The sequence below is a fragment of the Falco cherrug genome, chromosome 1 (assembly GCF_023634085.1).
Source record: "Falco cherrug isolate bFalChe1 chromosome 1, bFalChe1.pri, whole genome shotgun sequence".
NCBI lineage: Eukaryota > Metazoa > Chordata > Aves > Falconiformes > Falconidae > Falco > Falco cherrug.
The window spans coordinates 120,346,700-120,363,163 of NC_073697.1; the positions used below are offsets into that span (position 1 = coordinate 120,346,700).

General features: G+C 52.8%; 1 protein-coding gene across 2 annotated transcripts; it reads right to left on the bottom strand.

Annotated features, from left to right (window-relative positions):
- Nucleotides 1-7,033: 7,033 nt before the first annotated feature.
- OTOP2 (otopetrin 2) lies at nucleotides 7,034-13,722 on the bottom strand. Of its 2 annotated transcripts, none has more exons than XM_005447285.3 (7): nucleotides 13,555-13,722; nucleotides 12,507-12,944; nucleotides 11,889-12,025; nucleotides 11,137-11,195; nucleotides 10,369-10,502; nucleotides 9,047-9,936; nucleotides 7,034-7,941 (listed from the first exon to the last, which is right to left on the bottom strand). In XM_005447285.3, exons 2-7 carry the CDS (start codon nucleotides 12,910-12,912, stop codon nucleotides 7,771-7,773), a joined length of 1,797 nt encoding a protein of 598 aa, XP_005447342.2. In that variant the 5' UTR covers nucleotides 12,913-12,944; nucleotides 13,555-13,722; the 3' UTR covers nucleotides 7,034-7,770. The 2 variants fall into 2 exon arrangements, with proteins under 2 accessions (XP_005447342.2, XP_027672660.2); XM_027816859.2 differs by having other exon boundaries at nucleotides 12,507-13,061.
- Between the last annotated feature and the right edge of the window lie 2,742 nt (nucleotides 13,723-16,464).

The following is a 16,464-nucleotide window of genomic DNA, read 5'->3' on the forward strand; positions in this document are numbered from 1 at the left end:
AGGTCACCTGTTGCGTTGAATAAAGAGGTTTAAAGTAGGAAAGGTGGTGGCACATATACTGAGATGAGAGGTTGTGTGCTCTGCTGTAAAAGCCACTTGTGTGGCGACCTCCCTTCCTTGCTTTGCAGCGTTCCCTTCCCTCCCCAGAAGCTGGGTGAGGGGGGAAAAGAGATTAGTGTTTAGCCCAGTTTAGGCATTACAAATTTCCTGGCAGACAGAGTTGTTGCAGGGCACTGAGGAAAAGGCCCTTTTGCCGAAAGCTGGCCAGAGACACCTATATTAAAATGGGTATTTGATGTCTCTGCCCTGCCCCACCAGTACTTGGAGCTGTGGGCACCAGAGATGCCCAAACAGTTCCCATCCTCACCTTTCACACCTTCTCTGCGTACAGCCCTGGATTCAAGTCCCCTCCTTGCTCTTTGTTGCTGTAAGGTTTGGGTGGAAATACAGAGCGAGCTCAGACCTGCTCTAAAATTCAGAGCTGTTTGATTTTGGTTGCTGGGTCCAGCCTCTTCTTTGTGTTTTTGGGCTGTGAGAGTTATGCCACACTCCTTGTGTGGGTCACACAAACTGTGGCGGAGCTGGAGAGAATAAAAAGAGGGTCTGTAAGATTTGGTCTAAGCTGCTGGGAAAAGACCAACCTCCTGCCCAAGCAGGCTGAGGCTGGGGCAAAGCTAATATCTGGTTTTCTTTCTTTTTCTACTTGTAGCACAGAGCTGTGAGCACAGGATGCAGAGGAGTTTGAGAGATTGACCCAGGTAGATGGAGCCTGGGAGCTTTTCCATCTAGCTTTTGGAAAAATCTTGGTAGGACCGTATTGGCCATGAGAAAGAACTCGTAACACAGCGATCGGGCATGATCAGCATCTCTATGAATGTGCATTTGGAAAGGGGCTTTCGCTCCAGGGAGTGACTCTGGCTGTGGCAGGGGGGTGGCTGGAGCGAAAGCAGCCCCCCCGAGATGTGTTTGTGGGCGAGCGGGAATTACATGTAGTTGTTTGCCAAAGGGTTGAAATTCAGTGTTTCCCCGCTTTTGCATGTGCACTGAGGTGCTCTGTCTCCCTTGGGTCTCTGGGGACTCGGTGCACTTCTGTTAGTGGAGGTTGATCCTAAACTCTTCCCCATTTGGCTCCAGAACTCTCCTAACTTAGTAGTGCAGGAGCAAACGCCTTCTCCTCTCCTAGGGCTGTAGCTCCTCTGCTTTGGGGTCCAGGGAGGGAGGGGAGAGGCTGTGAAATCAGACGGCTCAGATGGAACCCCCCCCCACCCCGCGCTGCACTGGGAGGTACCCGTGTGTCCCCGACCCCTGGAGCAGGGAGCAGCCGAGCCCCAGCCCTTACCTCCCTGCAGTCTCCTGCCCGCTGGGTGGGAGCAGCCGCTGGCACAGCCTGGGATACAGCCGATGTTAAAACCGCTGGCTGGAGCGCCGCCGGGATGCATGTGAGTCTCTCCAATGGACCAAGGTGTAGGCAGAAGCCGTCAGGACTGCTCCCAGCTGAATGCGGCCTCTGCTCCCAGCCCATTGATTTTTATTTTTTTTTTTCCCCTACCTTGTTTACTTTGGGTCTATTATTGTCATTACATTAATTACTCAGTCAGAAGCTCTTGGCTCTGCCAAGGGCAGCCAATGGGGTTCGGCTCCTTTCTACACCTGCTGGGTTGCCCCATGTCGGTGGCCTCGGCACAGGATGTGCCAACTGGTAAAACCACAAGCTGCGGTGACTAATGTGTGCCAGGGCTCGGGCGAGTGTAGAGCTAATCTCCTGGCATAGACTTGTGCTGGGAGTGCTTAGCCACACTGCTTTGGCTAAAATCCACTTGACTCCCCCTTTCCCTTTTTTGTTAGGTAGATCCTAAGATAATTATTTTTTTCTCAAGCATACCATTGTTTCGTACCTTTATCCACGGCGCAGATACCCAAACTGATGCAAAAGGCAAAACTCACAGTCCAGCCTCAGTGCAGGGATGACAGCAATTTGATGTGCTGCTGGCAGAAAGGTTGCTTCTTTTGGGGATGATGGATACAACCTATTAATGGTGACTTCAGAGCTGGGCCCCCATGTGCAAACACCACAGCCTCAGCCACGCGGCACTGAGGATGCTTCAGGTCCAAGCTGTGCTGTTCCTCTTCCCACCCCTGTTGCAGGGCAAACTGATTTCTCTGTTGGGTCTCTGTGCTGAGCTGATCCCCCTCATTTTGTGGCTAGCTATGGGGATTTGGCATTCCTGGCTGAGTTGGTGAGCCTAGGAGATCCATCAGGAGAGGACCGACCTCCGTGAAAGGAGAGGAGTTGCTTGTGTGTCCCGAGATGAACTTCCAGTCCCTGGGGTTCTAGCAGCTGGCAAACATGTGATTTGGGAGTTTGAAGCCATGAAACACTTCCCAAGAAGCTGATTAGGGGTAGGAGCGGGTAGGGGAGCACAGGTTATCGTGCCTTGGGGATATGACGAAAGGGACGGGAAACAAGAGTGAAAGGGCCCCATTGCTCCTGGGTGAGAACACCCGGTGTGTGTGCTGCTGCAGCCGTTGCATTTAATGTCTGCCAGCAAAACAGTCATATTTAATGTCTGAGCAAACCCTCGCCCTGCTGTGGTGGCGCCTGGAAGCTTTGATCTGGGCAGGTTTTCACGTGTACCCATGGCTAGCTTTGTTCTGCCTTCCCCCAAATCATCAGCATCTCCAGCCCGCTTGGATGACCGCGTCCTTGCTTTGATGCTCTGGGATCCCCTCAGTGCAATTGGGCTCTCCTTTGGGCACCTGGCTCTTCTCCAGGCTGATTCTAGAGCTTAGCAGGGAACTGGGCTCTCTCAAGAGCTGTTGAACAAAACCAATGATTTCCATGCAAAACCTTAACCAACCTGGCTGTTTTTCGGTGCAGTGGTCCTCAATTGGAGTGACCGTGCAGAACTGGGAAACGGAGGCTGGGAATCTGACTGTGTCCTGGGGAAAAGAAGTTTGGGTGAAACTGGAGGTTTTTCCTTTAAAGATGGGGGCCTGAAATAAAATGTTGGGGCCCGTTGTGCCCCAGTGATTTTGCCAATAGGACTGCGCATCTGGGATGCAAAGAGGAGGCATCCTTCCTAGCCTGACTGGCCCTCTCCTGGCTTTGGAGCTGAGGTTGAACCCAGAGGAGCCATAAAGCCTTGGGAGAGTGGTTAATCCTCCTAATTCGGTCTTTATGTTGAAGAAGAGTAGCTGTTTAACTTGAACATATTGACACAAGTTTAACCAAGTCATTAAGTAAGCAAGTGTGCAGGAGAGGGGCGGGAAGGGAGGGGATGAGTTGGACTAACTGGATCGATCGCATAAATCACTGCCCTTTTCTGCCCTGGAGAAGCTGCCTTTACTCAGAGGCTGGGAGAAAGCTGCTAAATGGTAGAAGGGACGTTTCCCCCTCCGCTATCAGCAGTGTGCTTATTAATGACGTTATCTGTGCACTTAGCAGTAATAACACCCAGGCTGGGCCAGGCGGATCTGTAAACAGGACCCGGGGAGGAAGGAGGTTCATGCCCAGCCGCCGTGTTTGCCCAAAGGCCGCCTGAGGAACGCTGCACGCCTTGCAACTCCCCGGCTGGCCCACACCCTTCCTTCTCCATCGATAACCGCGCCGTGACGTCTCCCGTGGGGCTGGTGGGTGAGCACCTGTAGTGGTGGCTGCGGAAAGCAGCCTCAGCCAGCACGGGTGAGGTGAGCCCGGCTGCACCACCCCGGCTCCATCCCTCGCTGCCGGAGCAGGTGGGATCTGCAGGTGACGTGCTGGCTCTGCTTCCCTCGGTGCAGGTTGCTTTGACCTCCTGCCGGCGTTGGGTTGCTCCTTGCCGGTAAGGCCTACTGCCTCGCTCCCTGGGAAATGCCTTTTCTGCCCCCATCTCCAGCCCTGGCTCCCAGCACATCCCGGAGCTGGTCCTGCTCGCGGGCTGCACCTTGCTGCAACCTGTCCCTCATCTCCAGCCTTGTGACCTCAATGCACCCACTTCCCAGCTGCTGCACTGACAGATTAACCTGGATTCCTCCCCTGCCCGTGACATACCTCCGAGCAAACCACCCAGATAAAAAGCTTTTTTTTTTTTTTTTTTTTTTCCCCTAATAAAACAAGACTCATTCTCAAATAACAGATCCTTCAGAAGCCGAGGAAGCGATGTGAAACACTGGTAGCAGGATGATGACTCAGTTCTGGCCTTGGCTATGAACTTCCCTGCTTTTATTTGAGCAGTGGTTTCTGATCTCCTGCTCTTTGTCTCTTCCCCTTCTTGCTGCCCTCCCTTGTTGGATCCAGCACCACGTCTCAGACCAGGGTCTGAATCTGGCCCTTTTTGGCACTCACACAGTGGCTTGAGTTCTGGGGCTGGATCTGCAGGGCTGGTGCTCCCTGAGCTCGGCCAGAGCTGGGCATTTAACCCTGGCATCCCTTGAGGAGTGATTTTTTATTTTTTTTTTTTTATTGGTGGGGTCCAGTTCTCCCAGTAGGTGCTCAGATCCCTGGGAGGCCAAGGTGGCTTTTGTATCAAAGCAAGTGAGACTGGAAGGGTCTGGCAAGATGTGAGAGCCCCAGGGCAGCCCTTTGCTTTCCTGTAGCTCTTCATTTGCAGCAGCTGCTGTTTAAAGAGTCACCCCGAGGCACATAGTTGTCCCCGTTCCCCATCTCCTAAGGCAAATCTGATCTCTGCTCCATAATTGAGGCACCAGCAGGATGCTGCTGGTGGCCCCAGGGCTCAGCCTCATTCTCTGCTCTGACACAGGCTCTCTGTTCACCCAGCTCCCGTGCCTCAGTTTCCCTCCTTCCAGGTGTGGAAGATGGAGCTAACGGCAGTGCTTTTCTGCAGGGATCTGTCATGAGGCCACGTACAAAGGACCGAGTGGGACCCCTTTGTGTTACTCAGGTACTCTGCGCTTGGGATGTTCTCCCCTTTCATAAAACTCTCCATCAGGGAGCGACATGCCCCTCTGACTGAGCTGTGAGGAGGTGCCCCGGGTCCATAGTGCAGGGGGCAGTGATGGAGCAGCCAGCATCAGTCAGCTGTGGTGCCTGGCACCACAGAGTCCCAGGGAAGGACATAGATCTGTGTAAGTAGGGTGAGGCAGCACCTGCTCCGGGGGTGCACCTGGCTTGGGGTGACATGCCTGGGATGCTGGCTGCACCGAGGGGTTGCCCAGAGACGTTTGGCTGATTCTCCGTCAGCCTTGGAGGTCACCCCTTTGCACAGGAACTGGCCATGAGCTGAGACCTTCTCGTAGGCAATCCCTGAGCTTCAGCAGGGCCCGTGTTTACAGTTGAGTTTCTTAGGGTTTGGGGTTTTGGATTTTGGGGCGGTTTCACTTTTTGGACTCGTGGGTGCTCACTTTCCCTCTGTCCCCTTTCTCAGATATATAGATGGGGTTTGCTGCTGGCTGTTTCCCTGTCTGCTGCCTCCCCCGAGATCCATGCACGTGGCTGGAGGGCAGAAGAGCCGCACAGCCTTCAGCTGGCATCCCCTGCCCCCTGCGCTTGCAGCCGGGAGATGCCCCAGCTCAGCAAGGGGTCCTTGCAGAGCCTGTGATGTCCCAGAGGGTTTTGGTTTATCTCGATATGATGGCTTGTGGTTCCTTGCTGAGCTGCCACCCTTGAGCAGTTGATTTGTGATTATTGCCTGTATCAGTGTTCTTTGGGGTTCCCCTTATGCCCATCCTGAGTTTGCTTAGCCCCAGGAGCACCTCTACAGTTCCTGTCCAGAGCAAAAGAGCACTTCAAACCCTGCCCTGCCTGGCTCAGTGCACCCAGCCCTGGGAAACTGGGACCAGGTACCGGCAAGACCACGTAGGAGGAAAACCTGGTGTGCCCCCCAGGAACAGAGTAGGTGATTACAAGTGTTTTCTGCCCCGTCAGAGCTCAGCAGCTTGGGCTAAAACAATGTGTAGGGATGTACGTAAGACTGACGTCTGTGCACTGTTTACGACGCTTTTCTGACTTAATCTGTGGCTCCTGCAGTTGAAATTAATAAGGCTTTTGTTTTATGAAAGGTGAAGTTTCTAGGGAGAGATTGTATCTTTACCTGATCAGTGGAAAAAGTAGAGCCAGGACTCTCTGCAGGGTTGGTGGGAGTGGGAGAGGCTGCCTGCCTGCTCCCAGGCTCACCAAGGGAGGGACTGACCCACCCCAGGGATGCTGGATCAGTGCGCTCCTCCCAGAGCAGGGGAAATCAGGGTTTACCCCATCTTCTGCCTGCCTTGGAGCAAGGCTGCTGGTAGGCAGGCTGGTGTCAGACCAGCCAGAGGCACTGGTGCCTTCTGGTTTGGTGATCTAGGCTTGGAGGGGAGAGGTGGTTTGAAATACGTGAGCCTGGGCTGGCAGTCTGGGCCATCAGGTGGAAAATTACATCACTCCAAGTACCGTGACTTCCATATTATTATTTTTTTTCCCTTTGGCGGATGCACACACGTCCGTAGGAAAAAGCTTGATTTCTGCCACCTCTGCAGTGTTCTTTATTGGAATGATAAACGCTGATGGAACAATAAACCCTTTATTGGAACAGGAAACCCTGATGTCTCAGGGTACAGACAAAGCTCAGCTGTGCCATTCTGGCATGCACCCCCCCGACCTGGTGGCATGGGTTTTCTGAGGCTCCTCTTGGACTTTGGGTACAGCAGAGGGGCCCATTTCTACCTCCTGCAGCCCAGGAGTCCTGCTCTGAAAGCCCCCTCAATCATACAGCAGTTCATGGAGAGCTGCAGGCACCCAGAAACCTGTGCCGGGGTCCCACTGCTGTGTGTGCTGGGGCTGTGCTCACATCCCCAAGGCACCCACAGGCTTGAGGGTGCAGCTCAAGCATCCCTTCAGGGCATGGGAGATCAAATTAGCCATGGCATTGGGTTGATTTCTGTGTCACAGGGCACAGAAGGTCCCTTCAGGAGTTCAGCGTTACAGTGAAAATCAATAAATAACTTCGCGTACAAAAAAGTTCATATATTAAAAAAATCATTATCTATTAAAAAAAAAAATAAATCTCTTTATCATTGCCAGGCTGTATTGCCCATATGATCTTTTAAGGTTCTGGAGCCCAAATTCAGGAAAACTAGGGAAAAAAGTGTGCTTAGAGCAATCCTGTATCAGGGCCAGCCCAGAGCCCGTGCATGGCTTGGGGAGAGGGGGCTGCGGTGGGCAAACCCACTCGGCAGCGGTGCCTCCCTGGAGAGAAAGGAAACCAGCAGGGGCTGATATACATGAGCAATACAGAGAGGGAAGATTAAAATGATTCCCAAAGCCTCTGGTGGTCACCGGTTTGTTTTTCACATCTCTGCAGGGGAGTGATTTCTGACTGGCCGTACCAGGAGTCGAAGTCGTTTCCCTTTCTTCGCCTTCCATCCCTGCGCCCGTGTCAGCCCCACGTGCCCACCGGCTCTGTACGTCAGACGGGGACTGACTGTCCAAGGGCGCCAGGCACCCACCGGAGCGAACACCGGTGGTGTGGAGCGAACAGGCTTTTAAGAAAGAAGGTGAGTCTCTGCACGAACCGAGAGTAATTACCATGATCCTGCTCTGGATCCCTTCCTTGTTTATCTTTTTCTTTTAAGCTTTAAGAAGTTCAGACATGCACGTGCACATCCACACGCAAGTAGCAAAATAAAATCTGGGCTATGTTTGGATGATCTTCACTAACTGTTCATAAACGCCCCGACACTGCAAGGGGACGTGATTCAGGCAGTGCTGGGGACCCCTGGGGACGCCTGGGAAGTCTCCCAGCCCTGGGGTAGGGTCGGTCGAGGAGGATCCCATCTTCCTTGCTGGCGAGTTCTTTAGGACATGATGTAGACCTCCAGCAAACTAGCCACTGCATGCATTCGGTAGAAGATCCCAAAGGGCAGGCAAATGTCCACGATGGCCGGCCACATGGAATCGCCATAGAAGTTCAGTTCTGTGTCATTGTCAAACTGTGGCCGGGCACCAAACGCTGGCATGATCCAGAGCTGTTTGAGGAAACGGGAGAAGAACATTGCGGTGAGAAAGGCGTGCGGTACAGCGAGCCCCTGCAGTCACAGCTCCCAGGAGATGGGAACAGAGCGACCTTCTGAGCACGGGAGCTGTGCCAGGAGCCTGTGTTTACATTAAGATCAAACGCGATCTAGTATTGTGCCCTGAGCCTGGGTTTGATTCATGCTCAGAGACAGATTTGGACAAAGCTCTGAAGCGCTCAGCAGGGGCAGATCCTGAGCGTGCCGTCCGTTAGGATGAACCTGGCGTGTTCCACCTCTGGATGGAGCAAGCGTGGGCAGGGCTGAGCTGGCAGCATCTGTGTCTCCCCAGGCTCGGCTGCCTGTGTTTTGCCCAGCAGCGTGGCTGGTTGCATGGGGGTTGTCAGCTCCTTTTCTGTGAGCTTTTGTGTCAAATCAGCCTGAGGCCATGACGTGGCTGCCTAGCTGCGGGTCTGGGGATTCTCTAGAGAGGTAACTTGTGCTTGGCTGCTCCAGAGGTGCAGCTGTGGTCCCACGTTTCTTTCGCAGGGAACTGCGGTCCCCTGGCTGCTCATGAAAGTGGGACCCTTCAGGGAAGTTGTCAGTGACCAGTTTCTCCTCATAGCAACTGGGACCAGTGCTTGGGCTCCTAAGCCATGGGTTTTGACAGGAGACATGCTGCCATCTCTCAAGAAACCCCAGACTTCACCCTGGGTGTTTTTCACCTTATAGCCTTTCATTGGGAATGTAAGGGAAGGGTTTATGTGTTTTTATTGCTTTTAATAAGCTGTCCTACATATCCGCTCATAGCCAATAAAAATACTGAAACTGATTCTTCTCTCACACCCACTATTTTTATTGTCTGATATTCTGCTGATAAGTGACAGGTTTGTCGGCATAACCTAAAATGCCTGAACTCCAGGGCAGCTGCTCATGACTGTGGGTGACAAGGGGGTCACAGCTCCGCACGCACACACATGTAAGTGAGCTCTCCGTGTAGTGGAGGCGCAGGAAGGGCTGGTATCGCACGGGCCCCATCCTTTCCTTCACAGACACTTCTCCCTCGTGTTTGCTTCCCTCTCCCCCACCCTGCCAAACTCTTCTCTTCACGTGTACTCACTATGATATTGCTCAGCAGGAGGAACATGGAGATCTCCCTTAAGAACTTCCTCCTCCAGTTCATCTTCTTGGGGGTGGTGAGGGACCGCACGAGCTCGGAAGGATGGATGGGTTCAGCGCCAGAGGCAGTGCCAGGGGCCAGGGTGCTGCCACTGTCGGGCACACGGAGGGATACTGCGTTGATGTTGACAAAAGTGAGTCCGTAGAGATCCTTCTGGTGAGAATCGTGCTTGTGGTCTTCCTTGGGGGGTTGCCTATGAAGACCTTCGATAATGAAGATGTTCTGGAAGGTGTGCTGAGCAATCATGAGGAGGGCGTAGGTGAGGTTGAGCGCGCTGATAGCATCCCTTGGTGTGCTGGCTACGATGGCCACAATGGAGTAGTAAGAAATGGCATATTGCCCCAAGGCTGCACCCATCAGCAGGGCCACGTCCAGGGTCCTGGTTGGGTTCTTGTGCCGATCCATGTCTCTCTTGTCAAACCGGTAGATGACAGAGCCACCAATGCAGACAAGAGACATCAGGCCCAGACAAACAATGTTGAAGATGTAGTACATGCTGAGTGCTTGGCTCTTCTTGCTAGATTCAGTGCTGGAATTTACCTGCACCTCATAAAGAATAAGGACTCCCAAACCACTCACCAGAATGATGAGGCCCAACACGATGCCTACGAAGAAGGTCCTTCGGAAAAGCCTGAACTTCAAGCGGTGAACGTGGTGGGACTGGTGATCTATGAAGCGTCCGACGTTCTTCCACATGACGTAGACCATGGCAGAGGCGAAGAGGCTGTACTCGATGTTGAAGGGGTACAGCCAGAAGTAGCCGTTCTTAAAGATCTGGCAGATTTGGCTGTTGCAGTTGCATTCTTCGGCTGAGCTACTTCTCATTCCCGCTGAAACAAGATAAAAACATGTAGATGTGGCGATATTAAACCAACGAGCCAGCACTTCCTAGCAGCCCTGAAGACCTGGATGCTTAGGGTCAGGGAAAAAGAAGACCAAGGACAGAAGAATACGTGATCACTTTGAAAACAAGGACATACTTCCACGCCAGCTTTCTGGTGCTCGCGTTCTTTCTGAAGTTAGGTGGCCGATTACATCCCTCTCTTTCCTTCCCTCCTTCATTCCCACCCCCTTTGTCCAGGGCCTTCCACCTTTCTGACTCCTCTGTGACACAGGTTATGAAATGAATGTTAAGACCTGACTTCTGTTAAAGGAACCTTCTAGATAAGCCTTCTGAAAAGGGATCGAACCTGGTTTGCAGAACAATTTCTACATCATGGGCTTCCTCCCTGGACCAGAGGGTTCACAAACGGGCAGATTACCTTTCAGGAGCCACCTGAAGATTTCCTCTGTCACATTCTTCTTCAGCTTGGAATGGGCTTTGTGAACGGACTCGTCCGTCACCGCTGACATCCACACCGCTAAGTTTGTAGTCAGCGTTAGCATCAAGCCACACCTGCGGAAGGAAGAGAAGGTTAATGAGATTAAAGCAGTGGCTCTAGGCAATGTTGCTCCCATCCATGTTAGAGATGCGTAAGCACTCAGAGGGACTGTGGGAGCTGTCTGAAGTGACGCAAGGACTCTAGTGGTCCAGCCTGGAAATCCTGACCCTTGCTTTGCTGCTCTCGCTCTCTTCCTATTTTTTGTCCATGCCCATCAGAATTAGCAAGGCCTGACTCCCCTTGGTAGCTTTGGAAATGCTCAATAGTGAGTACATTAATAGGTCTGGATTGTCTCCAGTAGATTCAGTCTTGCAAAAGTGGACAAGATCATTTTTTAGCCTGAGGCTTGCCCACTGCGTCGTCGTCTTTCCCATGGAAGCAAAAGTCAGCTATGAATCATAATCTGCTTTGAGTAATGTTTGTGTTCTTTAATTGAATCCCAGCCTTGCTAGATCCACAGGTCACGAACCTCAGCTGTCTGAGCTGGGATCTAAGGCCAGCTGGAGACTAAGCAGGTTTCGTTGTGACCAGCATTAGGGGAGATGGGATGATGCTCTTGTTGCATCTTAGCTGTGTGAGGGTGTGCAGCGGGTTTGCGGTGGCCCAGGTCTTCTGGGCCAGTGGCCCTCCAAGAGCCGTGGTGCTCACCTGGTAACGTTCAGGTGGACGTGGACACAGTCTTTGGCAGAGATCCACAGGAAGTACGTCTGGCAGGGGCAAGAAAAGGTAATATTATTATTATATATGTTACTTTGTATATATATAATATTATGTATTTTTATTATTATATATTATTAAGCAAGAAGTTAAATCACATCGTGCTGAAGCAGGGATGTCCCTGCTCAGCAGAGCGCAAGCTGGAACCTCTTTTGCTCGGCTCCATCTGTGCCCAGCCTACGAGCCCATAATCCTGGCCGTTTGCTGGATGTGGTCTGTTCTTTCTTTGTTCTCCTGCCCTGTCCCACTGCCATTGCTCTGACCATGGCCAGCCCCTGTTCCCATCTGGCCTCTTCGCTCCTTGGTGCCACCCCAGAGCAGGTGGTCCTCTGGGCAGCACATCATACTGGAAGGCTGTCCCTGCCCTGACTGTCCTGCTCCCTGTGTTCTTCACAGGGAAAGGAGACCTGGCTGGCTGGGAGCTGCCTGGAGTCTGTGACAAGCCATCCTCGCATAAGCCAAGTTGTCACAGGATGGGGACACGTTTAAATCAATGCCTTGAAGCGAGTTGCCACAGCTTACAGTTGTGGTGGCTGGATGGAGAAGTTGTGGGCTGGGTGGGGGCTCAGGTAAGCCACCTGCATTCTCTGCAGGAGGAGCCGAACTATCCATGAGATCAGAGCTCCTTCTGCTGGTGGCTCTGTCTCTCTACCCCTCCCCAAGACAGAGCCCCACCATCTCACCTGGACGGCCACGAATATGGCTTGCACAATGGGGTAGATGATTTTGATGGCAGACAGGCAGCTGTAGAAGCTCGAGTAATATCCTATCTTGAACACATCCATGACAAGGCTGAAAATGGCGAACAGGATCAGGCCTCCTGTGGAGGAACCAAAATATCTGTGGTTGGACAGCCGTATGCACGTGTGGGCTAATGCAGGTAGGTGAGAGGAAGAAGAGGAACTATTGCCATGGAGACGCTTTGCTTCTACCCCTGTTTTTCCTCTCCCAGCACCCAAATTATCTTGGCACCAACAGAATCATACAATAATTTTGGCTGGAAGGGATTTTCAGTCAACCCCGGACCACGAGTGGGGCTGACGGCTCTTGCAAGAGCAATGGCAAGGCTGGGAAGGAACCTGGTGTGAAGTCCCAAGAGCCCTCGCAGATAAAGGAGACCTGGCAGTGAAACGAGTGGAGGGACTGGGAGCTAACGTGAAGCAAGACATGGTGCCGTGCTCCAGCACAAGAGGAGGAGGCTGTGCCCCAGATGGTTGCCGTTTCCCTTGTAATACCTGATGCCCCCATGAACTGCCCACCCTGCACCTCACCTCCAACCCTAGCCCCCCCCGAGCTCCTACCTCTCAGCCAGATGGGCCCAGCGTGGGAGTCTTTGCAGAGGATGGCATCTGGGCACCGGGAGGTGCCAACGAGGTAGAAGATGATCCATATGATGACTATCAGCATCATGACAGTCAGCAGGAAGAAGACGTCGTAATCGTGCACGGCGATCTTCTCAAAAGCCCCGCTGCTCACCAGCGTGCAGGCCAGCAGGGCCAAGTGCACAGCCAGCAGGATGGAGAACATGCGGCCGCCCTTTTTCCACACTTCCTTGGAGACAGGAGTGGAGTGGGGCTGGTGAGGCTGGTGGCTGAAAGATGCTGTGTGGCTCGAAGCCAGGCTGGCTTTGTCATCCTTGTGTCCGCAGCCCATGCTGGAGTTGGGGCGTCTGATCTCACTGTCCTTCCGCAGAGGCTCTTCAGTCATGGTTCAGCTGATGCTTTAGCTGCGGGTGAGCGCTGTTGGGAGGAGAGCCCCATGAATGAGAGGCGTCACTTCATTTTGAACAGTCCAGGGCTGGACCAAAGCAGGACATGTGATGAGGAGGAGAGGACGTATCAGAGGAACGGGGAAGGCTGAGACAGGGAGCGCAAAAAGAGGGATGAGCTCAGGTTCAACCTTTTTCTTCCTGGTTCCCTGAAGCCTGCGTACTTGCTTAAGATGCTTTCGCCTGGGGAGATTCCAGGTCAGTTTAACAAAGCATGCCTAATTTGTCACACAATGTTTAAGTGTTTATTGATGCAAGATATTGGAAAAGCACCAGAAAAGCACAGGACCAAATATCCTGGGGCAAACGGCCAATGTGGTTTGATTTCTAAATGTCAACCACTAAACATTCTGGGAAAATGTCATACTTCCTTGGCTGCAGAACAGGCCACTGAAAGGTAAGAAAACCCTGGGAGTGTTTGGAACTCCACATCATGGTTTATACCGGTTCCTGCAAGAAGGGCGTGAGCTATTTCTGCTGTCACTCCCTCTAAAGCCCTTTGCTGTGCCAAGCTGGGGACTTCTTTGACTCTCAGTCAATGCAAAGCAAATTAACCACTCAAACAAAACCATTCCACCAACCTGTTCTGCTGCCTGGGCTCCAAGTCGCCGCTCTCGCCAGACTGAGAAGCTTCCCCGTTGCTGCAGCTTGGTCAGCCCAAGAATTTATACCCGTTGGGATGTCTCTGTGATTTATACCATGTCTGGAGCTGACAGCGGTGCTTCGTGGGCTTCTCAGAGAAACTCATGTGATCCATTTTGTGCAATAGCTGATTTTGGAGAAGCAAGAGAGGGAGATATGAGATAAGGCTTATTTACCCGGGGAGAGCATGAGGTGACAACACTGCTAAGCATGGCACAAGCCGCTCGGTCACAGGTTCACGGTCACCACAGAGCAAAGCTAACCCATCAAAGCCATCTCCCCGCATGTATGAGATGATCCCTTGAGAGAAGATGGTTTAGGTGATGAATTTATCTTTGCTGGTGATTTTGGGCTTGGCTTTCTGCTTAACTGAGCACAATAAATATTGTGCCTCACCCTGTATTATTCCCAGTAGTATGCTCTATGCCTGGAATGCTTTTGAGGAAAAGGAAGAAATTTGTGTTTGTATCTATTCAGTGCCAGAAGCAGCTCAACCTTTTCCTGCCCAGGGTGGCAACAATGAGGAAGGTTTAACACCAGAGCAGGGCAGGATTTGGGGGGGCTGAAATCCACATTCCCCTTTGAGGCACTGCCTTTGACTTTTCAGGGTGGGATCACCTTTCTCTGGCCCTCAGGAGCTTAACTTCTCTCCTTGCAAAGAGGAAGAAGTCATGTTACAAACCACAGTGCAGATGGGAGTCGAGCATTTGCCAGGTGAAGGGAGAGCTTTTGCTCAAGAGGTCTTTTACCGGAGTGGCTGTATTTCCGTGGAGGACATAGGGGGACCTGGGGCAGTTCTGAGTGGATGGGGACAACTTTTATTCCTTCGTGAAAATGCCTCTTTTGGAGATGTCGCTGCTGCTTGCCTCCTCTCGGCAAGCGCAGAGATGCAGCCGTTTGCTGTGCATTTTCTCTGTCCCGTTCCTGCCTGCACACGACTGTGCTCCTTCTTGCAGCGCTACAGGGACAACATCCAGCTGAACTACGTGGGACAGTGAAGGAGAGAGCTCAGGACCTACCGCACAGCCCAGGGACACCTTCACGTGCCTCCCCGTGCTGCCACCAGCCGGCTGCCACCAGCAGCACTGGGGCTGCCCTGCCTGGCCTCTGCAGAACCTTGGGGTTCCTCTTTGGGCTGGGTGGTTGATGTTTGCTCGGTCCGTAGCCTTTCCCAGGAGAAGCCCAGACCCCCACGCAGTGAATCTGAGCTGACGAGGGTGATGTTTCGCAGTGAGCAGAGGTTCAAGGGTCCCCGTGGACTAAACACACTGATTTATCCTCCCTCTTTTGTCCTAAGAGCCAGCAACAGAAGAAGGTGCATTTGCTGCCTTGGGTGCTGCTCCCAGTGTCCCCAAGAGCCACCGTACAGCATAAGAAGCTTAATTAAATTAAGTTGGGACTCATTAAATAACCTCGGCAATGAATTGTGGATGTTGCTATGCTGCTTTTCACCTGGATGGATCCCAGCAGCAAACACCTCCACGTCTACTACATCCCATCAGGACTCACCCAAGGATGTTGAGCGGGTGAGTATGAATCCACCGATGCGAGCAAGCTGTGCTGGGAGCAGATGCTCTCTCTGGGGCATTTACAGGGGTCCAGAGCAGCCAGGATGGTGACTCCGTGTCGGTCACCCAGGGGTTAATCACAGCAGCTTCTGTGGGACTGCTTTAGGGCCACCCTTCGGTCTGGGGGCATTTCTTTTTTGCTTACAAACATAAGCTGCGTTCCTCCTCTCCACTCGTCGCTGCTGCCTGTCAGTCTTCCCCCATTTTTCCACTATTCCCCCCCTCCTCACCTGGCTGCTGGGGTTGCCTTAGCCCTCTCCAAACCCCATGCACTGTCTGCCCCAGGGCCACGGTGGCAGGCACAGGCTCCAGCCCTGGCAATGTCCATCCCAGAGCCAGGATGTGTTAGGCAAAAGGCACGAGAGAGGAGCAGGAAATTCCTCCTCAATGACAACATGTCCCAGAGGATACGATTCACTCTTGGGAAAAAGGTGCTGCGACGTGCTTTAGTCAGCATCCAGACTTGGTTTTAGTCAGCATCCAGGCTTGGCTCCAGCAGGGGGTGCCCAGGGCCCAGGAATCCTGCCTGGAGGCATTGCTGGGGTGTCCAGCCCCTCTCGGGGCTCCCTGCTGCCAGAAATTCTGCGTCGGCATAAAAACCCCTGGGGGCCAGACACTGCACCCCAGGCACGCATGCTGGGTGCTGGGCTACAGGCTCTGGGGAGACTTTTTGGTCTCCAAAGAGAGCAAGGGGGTGAGGAAGGGAATTTTTCCAGCCTGTCGGAGTTACTTTGGGTTACAGTTGATTCCTGCTGTGCACATTGTTGTGCAACTGCCTGGAAAGCAGAGTCCTGTGGGCACGGGCAGGGTGGCTGGAGGACATGGGTGGTGACTGGGTCTGCTGTTGCCTTCCTAGCGACCCTAGGGAGATACATATACACATACATACATTTATCTCTCTCTCTCTTTCTTCTTCTTTTTTAATTATTTTTTTCTTTTCTCTCTCTCTTTTTTTAATTATTTTTTTCCTTTTTTTTCCCCACCCCTGGAAAAAGTTAACAGCTTTGAAATCAAGGGAAGTCACCAAACTGCTCTTGGCTGTCTCAGCACAGGGCAGGAGCATCCACCCAGGTCCCAGCTGCTGCCCTGCTCTAACGGGGCTGTGAGTGGGGGCTCATGCTCCATCAGCCCACCCTTCCTCCCCTGGCTGCTGCTGACCCCATGAGATGGTGTAGCTACAGCGGGGGGCACACGGGGGGGTTGGGCAGGACACAGCCCATGAGCCTTTCTGGCAGCCTGCTTCGTTTAGGGACACGCAGACCTGGCAGCTGTCACCCCGTG